The sequence below is a fragment of the Eurytemora carolleeae genome, unplaced genomic scaffold, assembly GCF_000591075.1.
Source record: "Eurytemora carolleeae unplaced genomic scaffold, Eaff_2.0 scaffold286, whole genome shotgun sequence".
NCBI lineage: Eukaryota > Metazoa > Arthropoda > Copepoda > Calanoida > Temoridae > Eurytemora > Eurytemora carolleeae.
The window spans coordinates 249,753-262,436 of record NW_019396322.1 but is presented as its reverse complement, the minus strand read 5'-3'; the positions used below and the strand labels follow the sequence as shown (position 1 = coordinate 262,436).

General features: G+C 31.4%; 1 protein-coding gene across 4 annotated transcripts in view; it reads right to left on the bottom strand.

The window, feature by feature from the left end:
• LOC111700912 (solute carrier family 22 member 5) overlaps nucleotides 1-12,684 on the bottom strand; it is a 26,216-nt gene continuing 13,532 nt past the window's right edge. For 3 of the 4 annotated variants that reach the window (XM_023471989.1, XM_023471990.1, XM_023471988.1), the window contains exons 11-25: nucleotides 9,475-9,547; nucleotides 9,044-9,116; nucleotides 8,943-8,989; nucleotides 8,615-8,690; nucleotides 8,458-8,525; nucleotides 8,046-8,165; nucleotides 7,624-7,712; nucleotides 6,149-6,193; nucleotides 5,498-5,539; nucleotides 4,576-4,664; nucleotides 4,215-4,307; nucleotides 3,460-3,550; nucleotides 1,654-1,699; nucleotides 405-468; nucleotides 1-337 (exon numbers count right to left, since the gene is read on the bottom strand). In XM_023471989.1, coding sequence (XP_023327757.1) covers nucleotides 110-337; nucleotides 405-468; nucleotides 1,654-1,699; nucleotides 3,460-3,550; nucleotides 4,215-4,307; nucleotides 4,576-4,664; nucleotides 5,498-5,539; nucleotides 6,149-6,193; nucleotides 7,624-7,712; nucleotides 8,046-8,165; nucleotides 8,458-8,525; nucleotides 8,615-8,690; nucleotides 8,943-8,989; nucleotides 9,044-9,116; nucleotides 9,475-9,547 — 1,244 coding nt within the window. In that variant the 3' untranslated portion in view covers nucleotides 1-109. Of the gene's footprint in view, nucleotides 338-404; nucleotides 469-1,653; nucleotides 1,700-3,459; nucleotides 3,551-4,214; nucleotides 4,308-4,575; nucleotides 4,665-5,497; nucleotides 5,540-6,148; nucleotides 6,194-7,623; nucleotides 7,713-8,045; nucleotides 8,166-8,457; nucleotides 8,526-8,614; nucleotides 8,691-8,942; nucleotides 8,990-9,043; nucleotides 9,117-9,474; nucleotides 9,548-12,316; nucleotides 12,370-12,684 lie in introns of all 4 variants that reach the window. The other variant, XM_023471987.1, reaches the window with a different exon arrangement.

The following is a 12,684-nucleotide window of genomic DNA, read 5'->3' as shown; positions in this document are numbered from 1 at the left end:
TATATTTAATGTATTTATTGCCAACTGATATAATATATGTGTGGAAGAGTTCATTTAAATGCTTTCATCACAATTTTTACTTTATTCCTTGAGACATATTTTGTACAGTTTATGCAGATTTAATTTGTACAGTTTCTGCAGATTTATTTTGTACAGTTTCTGCAGATTTATTTTGTACAGTTTCTGCAGATTTATTTTGTGCATTTTCGTTAGATTTATCTTGCATATTTTTTCCAGATTCATCAGGTTTTTCCTCCGACTGTTCTTCCGGAATATTTTCTTCTAAGTTTGTCTTCATGTACGCTTTATTTTCAGAACTTATCACCTTTCCTCCAACCTAATTTAAATAAAATAAACCACAAAATTTATAAAAATGGTATTAAATTTTTTATTTCCTTTTTTACCTCTTTCGATATCTTATATCTTCTTTTAGGTCCCATTAAGGGAAACCAGAAGAAATTATCCAATCTGAAAAATGAAATTTAAGGTTTTGATTTACAAAGAAAAGAACTGATAATTAAAGTGGGTCCTGGGTCTGGACAGGATTGGATCACGTATCGTAAATGATTCTAATCCACAAAAAAATTTAAATTTAAAAACTCGTATTTCTATTTTATTGGTAGAATCGTTTCAATATCTTTTAATTATTTTAGTTTAAAACAACTGCACGGTTTATATTCATACAAACCAATATCATAAAGACAGCTTTCGATTTCAATATTAATTTCAATCAAGTTTTCAAACAGCATGGATACAACTAAACATGAAAAAGAGAATAGGTCAAATCAAAGAGGGGTCTACAAAAACATGTCTTTTTAGTTTTAGATCCTCAAACCATTGATAATTGAACAAAATAATTCTTTAAATCGACAATCAAGTTAGTACATGTGTAACAGGGATTAAAAGATAAATTCTCATTTCAAATCCTCACGAGCTATTTATAATTCTGTTATTCATTACTCTCTGCTACCAGCTAAAGGGATATTAAATGAATAGAAAAATTCGGTTTAAGTGTTCCAGTTCTCATCAGAACCATTAAAAACTTTTAACAAATTATTTTTAGCAGAGAAAAATAAAGTTTAATAAATTTATGATTCTACAAGATCCTTGAGGCTATGAAATAAAAAAAACTGCCCCGAGGACCAAGAAAAGACAAAGAAGATGCGAATCAAAGGAACAGAGGGATCCTTTAAAAATGTTGCTATAAAGGTACAACTGCATAACTTATAATCAGAGATTAAGTTTGTGATCGATCCTGCAAATTTTATGGATTTGCTGGCAGCTGGGATATTAAGAAAATAGTGTTTAGACCGGCAAGCTAATGCACATTTTTCATCAGAATGTGCCTTGGAATGTTTCATTTTCTACCTTAGTCCATTTACTATTAACTTCAAAAAATTTTAACAGATTTGTTTAATAGCTTTTTGAAGGAGGCCCAAAAAGTAAACAGACAGGTTTTTTTGCGACCACCCTTTAACAGCTTCACTTTGTTAACTTATAATTTTGTAATTTGAATAAAGCTGGTTAGAAATCAAAACTTATATCAAAACGTCGTCTTCATTGTACTAATATAACGTCAACCGCTGTAAAAAAAGATTTTTTCAAACCTTTTTTTGTGTTTCACGAATTACCTCCTTGAATAGAAAATATTACCTTCCATACTGATGTGTTTCTTCAATTGTATCTGGCAAGTTTGTTCCTTAAAAACAATACAATTAACACCAAGAATAGATTCTGCTCTGAAAAAGATAATGTTTATCGGTTTCTACTGGATTATTTATAAAGTATGAGACTTCAGTGACGATTACACGGAATATTCGTCACCATATATGAGGTTTAGGTCGTCTTTACAGTCTCACCCTTTGTTGGTAACTCTGAAATACATACTGGTGGGATATGTGAAGGACGGTTTTCATCAAATTATTTTCTCCAGAATCCCCGGGGAAATAAGTTTAAAAATTAGCTTAGTAAGATATCTTTACTAAGGTCCTCTCTAGAACTACCTGTACTGTAAAGTGACCATAATTTTCAAAAATTCAATGCCCTATTAAACCCTTTATACATTTTTCTTAACAACATCAAGGAAGAAAAGGAAAATGGCAAAATTCTAAAATTATATATTTGGTCTGTGAAGCTCAATCCACCAGACACTTATCATTATTATTATCAATAATCTTCATATATTTTGTTCAATATTGCTTATACGAAGATTTGAGAGAAACTAGTAAAAATAATCTTTAAAATTTGCACTTGAACTTATGTTCACAGTCCCTTATAGAAATATTTTTCTGCCTTTTATTTCTAGAGATAAAATGTTTTTTTTTAAATTTTTTAATTAAACTATTCTTTAAAAACTAGTTTAACAGGTAAAGGTGTCTGAAGCACGCAAGGAAAATACCAAAAGTAAGTTGCACGGAGATCTAGACAACTCTGAAAGTTAGTCATTAAAATTGTTAGACGGCCTCTCTACTTTAAAACGTCAAACCGCACTGGCCATTGGCTTTACCTCATCAATACACTTATACTTTCTAGTAGCCCTAGGCATATACATTTTAAAATGTAACGCGCTTGTTTCTAGCTCAAGTTTAAAAGGAGTAATTGGAAAAATACTGTTTGATTATTGCGTGAGAGCTTGCACATCTTAGTTTGCAGTGGTTGATTAATATTTAACGGAAATGCAATCTTTAATATATTGCAATAATTTGCAATATATTCTATCTGACATAACAACTTAAATACGGGTTACGTATTTTTATTTTAAACTTGTTATGCATGTTAGGTAACATTTAATCAACAAGAAATAATTGTTACCAAGAAAAAACTTTCAGAATAGGACAAAGTCCACTATACTACGTTTTAGAATTATTTCTAGACATTTAAAAACAATTGTTTATAACAAAAAATATTCTCTCTTTTTATTAACGATCTTCCCGGATTCTAATTTTAACTCTGAAATATTAAATATAATTATGTTTTCGTACTAACCTTTACAGTGTACAACATTAAAACTTGAATAAGAATATTCCTTCAATATCTCATTTCTTATTTCTAGTTCGTACATTCTTTGAACCTGTAAAATCATTCCCTGGGATGTTTAGAGAGATGAACATCTCCCTGTATATTGAAGGACAGCAGTATTGGTTTTGGTGAATTATATGGAAGTACTTTGCGTAGGGGTGTCAGAAATATTTTTTTGCATTTTTTTTAATTGTCCCATAAACCTAAAAAAGTTCAAATTTTGAGAAAACTTTTTGTTCAGGGTGATTGCGTATATTTATATAAAATTTATTTAAACCAAATGCTTTCTAAATTCACCTAGTTAAGAGTTTAAGTCAATATAATTATTGATAAGTATTGCTTTATATCGAGTAGATATCCTTAAACATACCGATGTAAAACCTTTCAGAATGTAGGAAAGATTCTGGAAAAACCTGTTAAATTCTAAGATGTGGTCTTTACCTGCAGTTTCTGGTAAGAATAGTCCTGGTATAGCTCCAAGTATTCCTAGTACACCGATCAAGTAGAAGGGTAAAGTAGGATCAATGGAGGCCTAAAATAATAAAGAATAGGATTTCACATATACATAGATAGATAGATAGATTGCCTAGACATTACAATATGTAATATTCAGTCATCGTCATCTCTTCGTTTCCTTGTAAACTTGTAATTTTAAAAAGGTTATTAAACCACAAAGCATTATAATTAAAAATTCGTCTTCATTGTAATGATATAACCGCCGACTACTGTATGTAATAGGTCTAGAAAATAATAAGCATCTATTGCAGCACATTGATGATACAAGAAAATTACAATTTGTACAATGAGGAAATCTTGGATGTTATTGTATTTACTAAAGTACATACCGAGTACACTATGTAGTATGTAAGGCAAGCCTAATTGGGATATTTAATCAATTATTTTATCTAGTGAGCTCTCCGAATTATTTTATCTAGTGAGCTCTCCGAATTATTTTATCTAGTGAGCTCTCCGAATTATTTTATCTAGTGAGCTCTCCGAATTATTTTATCTAGTGAGCTCTCCGAATTATTTTATCTAGTGAGCTCTCCGAATTATTTTATCTAGTGAGCTCTCCGAATTTCCCGGAACTCTATCTTAGACTTCACCAATGTGTTTTAACCTCTGTATATGTATATGGTGCTTTATAAACTATTCATCTATTGATTTATTTATTCATATTAGTACATAGTACAAACCGAAAACACTATGTACGGAGAAGCTATCTGAGCAGCCATGGACATTATACTTGCTAGAGCAGTTCCCTGACCACGTAGTTCTGTAGGCATCACCTTCAAATACAAACTTGAAATTGAGGGACAAAATGTATGGAATATCATTACTGAAATTACAAACTTTTATTTAAAACAGTCAACAGTTAACCTTTATTGTGAATTTCATTTCATTTATGAGTTGAATCTGAATGATTTTTGGTGATTAATTATTTTCATTTTTCTGTTCAAGACTAAACTTTAACCTTTATGGTTTTTGGTTTTAATAAATTAAATTTTTGTCCAAAAATTATGTCTTTAAAAAAACTGTAGATAAAAATGTCTTGACCTCTACGGTGAATTGGAAGCCTGTGTTCATAGCATAGGTTGCACAAAACCTTCCCATCATAGATAGTACTCCGGCAACCCAAACATTTCCTAGATATCAACCTTATGTAAGGAATATCATGTAACATATCTGTAAAACTGAGCTACTTTATTATTTATCTACGTTTGTAAATAGCTACGGAAAACTTGTATTGCAATCAACCTAACCCAGTTAAGTCTGTAAACAACTAGTCTACGTCCAACCTGTATTGTAATTAGCAAAACTATGCTTGTATAACGTCGTAAAGCATTGATTAACTTAACTTTTAAGATAGAACCCGAAATATATTTAGTTGGAATTAGACTCTGCTTGATTACAGTGTTGAGTAACTGATTCTTGGTTTACGAACAAGAAGCGTCCTGAATCACTCTCTTGAACGAAAGAACTAGATTGGGAATTTGATACAGAAAAAGTTGTTTCCGGATTGACATTGATAGTAAAGCATTGTGGAACTGACAATAGTTCTTATGCCTCGTTGATTAACGAGAGGGATTGAGTATTGATAAAGCTAAAGCTGTGTCCGGATTGACAATGATATTAAAGTATTGTAAAACTGACAATAGTTCTTATGCCTCACCGATAATATCGAAAGGGATTGAGTATTGATAAAGCTAAAGCTGTGTCCGGATTGACATTGATAGTAAAGTATTATTGAACTAACTAGTTCTTATGCCTTGTATGATTAACGAGAGGGATTGAGAAGTACCTGGATTGATACGGGTATAAACAGGATTTATTGGAGTATGGCATTTTATCCACTTAAACATATCTGCAGTATATTTGTCTTTTTTCGTAGCATTATGACTGAGAGGGTGCGTGCATCGTTCGAAAAATAAAATTACGTATTTTTAAAAGAGATTTTGATTTAATTTGATTGTATTACCTAACGCTGGTATAGTAAGGAGCATGAAAAGGCCAGCTAGCCCTGAAAAAAAAACATATTTATAAAATGGTTTTTACGTCATCAGTTTCTTACTTTTTTTGTTATCTGGGTTCTCTAGAACACGTTAAACTAAAGTAAAATTGAAATCTGACAGGTTTCCAATCAACACACCCTCTTTCTTGAAGAGTATTAAAAAGAACAAAAATGTTTTAAATTTCTTGAAATAACCAGATGATATTTTTATCATACTTGTGCGTAAAATCAGATTTTGAGGAGCTACAAGGTCACCAAGTTTAATCAGTAATGTTGCGTAAATTATACCTTACCCTTCTGTTAAGTTTGCAGTAAGAAGTCAAGATTTACAAAACATCTTTTATTTCAACGCTTTTTTTCAACAAATTTTTTTGAAATTTTTCAACAAAGGAATTGAGTCTTTGCCACAAACTCTGATTTTCTAATCACTATCTCTTTGGAACCAAATGTTGCAGACCTTAGATATTTCAAACTATGAATTCTGTTAGATCAAATAATTTGATTTTGAAATCAAAAGATAACAACATCGAGTTCTAAAGATATTGAGGTTTAAATATTTGATTTTGTTCCAAAGACTCAATTCCTTTGTTTGAAACAGTTTAAGGTAAAATTATTTACCTAAAGAAAGAAAAGCAGACCACCTTCTCCCCATATATTCCAATCCTAAACAATATATGCATTTATCAATTATTACATACTTTTAGTTTGGTCTCTCTGACCTTAACCAATGAGTGTATTAGATTTGAATGCTACACAAATACAACCATGTATATCTTTTTCTAATATCCAAAAAGAAGTTTAATTAAAATTTAATTTTATGAAGACCAATAATAATAAGCACCAATAATAGATAAAAAATTATCAGCTGTTATATAGATAGATATATCTAAGATAATATTAGGACCAACTGTAGAAAAATCGATCATGGTAGATACATGTCATTGTAAAGTTATGTTACAAATTTTTAAGATTATAAAAAAAAATAATGTTAGGACTGCTTATTATCATTAGATATATGTAAGATTATGGACTCAAAGAAGTTCGTAGTAAGATTTCGATTCTACTGGAGACCACCGGAGGGATTTTATTTTCACTGGAGGGGTTTAAAAAAATGCTTTTTACAATTTAAAACTTTACGCAGGGTGATTTACATTCCACTGGAGGGATTCAGATGTCCTTCCTGGGGGGTTATAATTCCACTGGAGGGATTCAGTTATCCTTCCTGGGGGTTTATAATTCCACTGAAGGGATTCAGTTATCCTTCCAAGGGGTTTAAAATTCCACTGGAGGGATTCAGATATCCTTCCTAGGGGTTTATAACTCCACTGGAGGGATTCAGATATCCTTCCTAAGTTCCTGGGGGTTTATAATTCCACTGGAGGGATTCAGTTATCCTTCCAATCTGAATCCCTCCAGTGGAATTATAACCCCCCAGGAAGGACATCTGAATCCCTCCAGTGGAATTATAAACCCCCAGGAATAATATCTGAATCCCTCCAGTGGATTTAAAAACTCCTTGGAAAGATATCTGAATACCTCCAGTGGAATTATAAACCCCTTTGAAGGATAACTGAATCCCTCCAGTGGAATTATAAACCCCTAGAAAAGATATCTGAATCCCTCCAGTGGAATTATAAACCCCTTGGAAGGATAACTGAATCCCTCCAGTGGAATTATAAACCCCCAGTAAGGATGTCTGAATCCCTCCAGTGGAATTTTAAACTCCTAGGAAGGATATCTGAACCCCTCCAGTGGAATTTTAAACTCCTAGGAAGGATATCTGAATCCCTCCAGTAGAATTATAAACCCCTAGGAAAGATATCTGAATCCCTCCAGTGGAATTATAAACCCCTAGGAAGGATAACTGAATCCCTCCAGTAGAATTATAACCCCCCAGGAAGGACATCTGAATCCCTCTAGTGGAATGTAAATCACCCTGCGTAAAGTTTTGAATTGTAAAAAGCATTTTTTCAAACCCCTCCAGTGAAAAAGAATTCCCTCCGGTGGTCTCCAGTGGAGTCAAAATCTTACTACGAACTTCCGTGACTCAAGATTATGTTGAATATTTCTAAGATTATGTTAGAACCGCTTACCAATAATAGAAAGCAGATCAGCTGGTAGCTCTAGACCTGTTGATATCATGAACGAAATATAAATTGAAAAGTTCAAATTCTCAACATTCCTAAATTATATCAATGTTTTCTACAGCGTTGTGCTCATAAAGAAGGATCGCATCGTATTGACGATATGAAATTATCTTAAATATAATGCCCTTAAGATTAAATTTGATTTTCTGTTTTTAATATTGGGTTTTCATGGCTTTAACCACGAATACAAGAACAAAGATTGATTAATGTTTGTAAAGTCGTCTATGATGTCTCAACCATTATTTGTAACCCTTGTTATTACAATGAATAAAACATTAGGTCGGGTTTAATGAAAGCAAGTTGTAGTTTAACTAGTACAGATAGTTGAACTACAATTCATAATTAACTTTGACAATATAAATATTTACCTGACTGTTGAATCGAAGACGAGTGCTGTTACCATCCAAAGAATAATTATTAAAATAGTTATTTTACGTAGATTTTTGTGCCGAAATAAATCCAGGAATGTTAAGTTCTTCTTCTTATTTCTAAAGTAATTTAGTCTTAAAGGGACTGTGTACAAAATGTCAAGTGACCCACTATTTAAAGAGTTTTACCCTTTACACCCGGCCTTATCTGAGAAACAAGTAGGAATACTTTGTTGTTTTTCTATTTGAAAGCGATAAACCTTTAAATTAAATGTCATTACCGCCATATAGTTCTGATAAGATTTAGTTGCCATATTTGATCAGCTGATTTTACTTAAAATGTATTAGAACAGTAACTATCTTTAAATCAGCTGTTGAACAACAACTTTTTAAGAAAGATTAAAAAACTTACTCTGACCCCTCAGCTTCCTGTTCTTTGGTACAAAGAGTTCGAAAAGACTCAAAAACTTCTTCAGGGACCTATAATGATTATTGATCATCATCATAATCATCATCATCATCATCATCATCATCATCATCATCATCGTCAGAAATATTATCATTATCACCTCCTTTTTATTTATCCTTGCAATCCTTCTCATAACCTCAACTGCTTTGTCAGACTTGCCTTGAGACATCAACCATCTAAATATTTGAATTATATATTATTTAATTTATTATAATTATTACAATTATCATCGCTTTTCCTATTTTTTTCTTTTAATATCATCATTGTTTTTAAAACTTTATTTGAACCTTTTTGTACATTGGTTTAATTTCAATAACAATAACATTAAGACAAGCAAGAAAATAGCTAGAATTCCATTCTTTCCAGACATAAAAGATAATTAACCCGTCAATTGATAATGGAAGTATGTAAAAAATACTAAAACTTACCTACTAGACTCAGGCATAACCCACGGAACTGCTGCCGCAAGAGCCATCTAGTGACAATATTATGAACTAATTCTTTAAAAGAATGTAAAGGTTGAGTTCACCTGGGAGAATATTATCCAGGAGAAAGGTTTCCAGTCTCCAACCCCTTTAATCAACCAGGGTTGATAAATACCACTAAACAGAAAAATACAAATAATATACTGGAAATATTTTTCTAAAATCGAAAAAAAATTCTAGTTTTGCTGAAAAAAAGATTGTCGCAAAGATTGTGTCAAAAGTTAGAGCAAGGAAACTAGAGGGGGGGGCGTCGAACACCTCCTCCCCCCCCCACCGCAAATTTAGGGTTCAGAAAAGGGTTAAGATTCCATATTGACTGGTTTAGTGATCTCGTTCTATTTTGATTTTATATACAAGTTTGAAATTTATTAAGTTGCATATTAGAAGTTCGAAACATAGCTTTTCTTCATAACTTTGAAAAGGAAGAGTTATGTTTAAAAACATGAAAGTCAAAATATTTATATGAAAATCACACCTGATGGTAAGGAAGAGGGCTAAACCTAGGTTACCCACCAGAGTACGTTTAGATTCATCAACATACTCCAAAGCTATTAAAAAAATACTTTTTTATCATCCCCCGCTATCACTATATGTCCTTGTTTTTTTCTGTTAAATAATATCCAACCCCGAACAAATTATGTTTTTTAGGTTCATTTTTTCGGATTATTTTGATTCCTTAAAGGCCCTGCAGAACCTTTCCTTAAGTTTTTAAGAATATTAAACCATTAAAAACTTTTGTAAACTAACGGTGGAACCTTGCTTAACCGTCTTTAAAATAAGTATACCCAAGAGATGATAAACAGTAAACACAGAGCTAAAAAGTTTACGGGACGATTTATCCATATTGAATATGCTCCGGAATAATGGTCCCGTAAACTTATTTCCACATGTCACACCAAGCTCTAGCTCTGTGTAGCATCTTGTAGGTATATTTATTACTAATAAAGAAAGATTCCACGTTCTCAACAGCATTAAGAAAGGTTCCGTAAGGCCTTTAAGAATCAAAATCGGAAACTACATGTTATATTGTTATGTAAATAAGCATGCAATATTAGTAAGAACTAAGTACGGCATTATATGTTATGTTAATAAAAAATTGAATCTTTTAAATCGCTTTTATTTATGAAACTAAAATAAGTAGAGGAAATCTTCAATTTTTTACCAAGCTAATATATAGGGTCTTCCTTTTACCAAGCTAATATATAGGGTCTTCCTGAAAGGGAATGTCATCGTATCTTTTAATGACCCATAATCTGATCAATAGATATGGAAGATAATCACGTTTTTCTAATTTGAAAATTATTAAATTCTGAAAATGTTTCCACTTGTTCCTGAAGCTTCAATGCACAAGACATTTTTGTAGAGAACCCACAAATAAGAAATGAACCGTTTAAAAAAAAAATTTGAATACATTGATCAAACAAAGGTTTGAAAAGTAACGTTGTGAAACGTTTACATTCCCTTTAAATACAACAACTAAAATGTTAAGCATGGACATATATTGTATTATGCTAGTGTATGGAGTGGACATAAATTGTATTATGCTAGTGTATGGAGTGGACATATATAGTATTATGCTAGTGTATGGAGTGGACATATATTGTATTATGCTAGTGTATGGGCATAACAAAAAAATTTGTTGTGGATGCGAGGTCTTTAAATTGAATTCCCTTTTCCTACATTAATAATTATCGAAGTAATCTTTAATAAGGATTGAATGTTTTTAATTTAAACTTAAAAATTCAACATTTTTTCAAAAATCGAAATTCTTTACTGAAAATTCGTTTTTTGAAAAAAATCCAAGGGCTTTATCTAGTTATTTTTATCATCATTATTATTATCATTACAATTATTTATATTATTATTATTATTACTATTATTAATACTATTATACTATAAATGTTTTGGGTGCTAAAAAATATATTTGATTTTCTTAAATTTTGTTTTAATATTTTCTTTTAAAACTTAACGTAGTCTTTATATTTATAATAATCTTAAACGTAATTTCAAGTTACTCTTCGATTAAATAGTGGCATTTGCAATTCACAACGGTACCCTTTCCACCGGACCTCAACTGAATAACAGTTTTTCATTCTTAAAACGTGTAACCTTCTCAAAATTAATTACATTGTCTCTAAATCATAAAGCCTCTGCACTTCACTTTTATAGAAAAAACCCCAAATGGAAATGAAAAATTTTCCGACAGAAAAAAAAATTGAAAATAATTCTTTTCAGCTAGAAAATTAAAGACATCTCAATTAAACATACTGAGAGAAAGGTCTAAAGGGTACCGTATCGAATCGTTTAGGGGCACCTGAAATTACGTTTACAGCCCCTTTAAAGGGACTGTAAAGTTGAACGATACCTATCAGACATTAATATCACGTTCCTTTCTCAAAAAAATTGATATGAAACTGTATCAAAATTATACCAAAACGTATATATGTAAGACTTTGTATAAGAATTGTTGTATTAAACAGATCACATTCAATAAATACGCAATCCATCTTAAAACAACGATATCCCAGAGGAGCCTGAGAAACTCAAGTTTGCTACTATTAATATTTGAATTTAATAATTTTTCATTTTTAATAGATATAATTGATAATATTATTTATGCGTTCGGAACATGTCACCAGAACTCCAACCAATAACAGTGCAGTATTATTGTCACTTGTCACCAGTATACTGCACTGCCATTGGAGGGAGTTCTGAGATGAGATTTTAAAAGCTTAAACCCGACTAAAAACCAAACTCGGGCTTAGATAGAACCCAAGTCAGGATTGGTTCTGATTCGACCAATGAGAGACTGTTTTGCAAGCGTTCTCTCTGTAGCAGACAGAATGCCGTCAGATCAGCTGTGACAAGGAGATGTAAATTTCGATAATTCAAACTTTATGTAAATACATTATTTTCATAGTATGTTTATTTTATATAATTAATAAAATTTGACACCACAAATAATTCCCGAGATTTTAAATGTACAAATATAAAAGATTTGAGCTTTACTTGGGTCTAAGCAGACGCAAAGACCGGAGTTTACTCGGGCGTAAGCTTTTAAAATCTCATCTCTGGTCACGTGATACGGACATATATCTTACATATATACGTTTTGGTTCAATTTTGACACAGTTTTATGTCAATTTCTCGAGACAGGAACATCTATCTTTCATTTTGCAATATTCCTAAAACCTCCTAATCTTATCTAAAATTACCTTGTGCCAAGTTCATTGAAAAATGCCTAAAGCCTTCACCTATCAAGCATACCTTAACATATCGGATGCAGGCATGCTAGAAGCTGGCATGCTAGAACTTACTAAGTATATATGGTTGAAAAAAGAAGGTTTGGAATGATAAGCCCATGAGGAATCTGTTTGATGGAGATCATTTTCATAATTGTTAAATCACGTGAACAAAATATGATTAAAATTACATTTAACTTAATAAATCAAAATAACAACAATAAAATGAACCTGCACACAATATCTAAACTTTTCATTTTATCTCTATATTATGGGACTTTATGACATATTTATTGATTGTTGCGGTTTACACAGATGACATAATTAAGTAATTGATAAACTAATTGTATATTCACGACTTTCATAATTTTAAGAGAATTCTACCTTCTGATTTTTTTCATGGTTAAGTTTTTTCTAGCAAAAATGCCTAACCCCCCCCATTA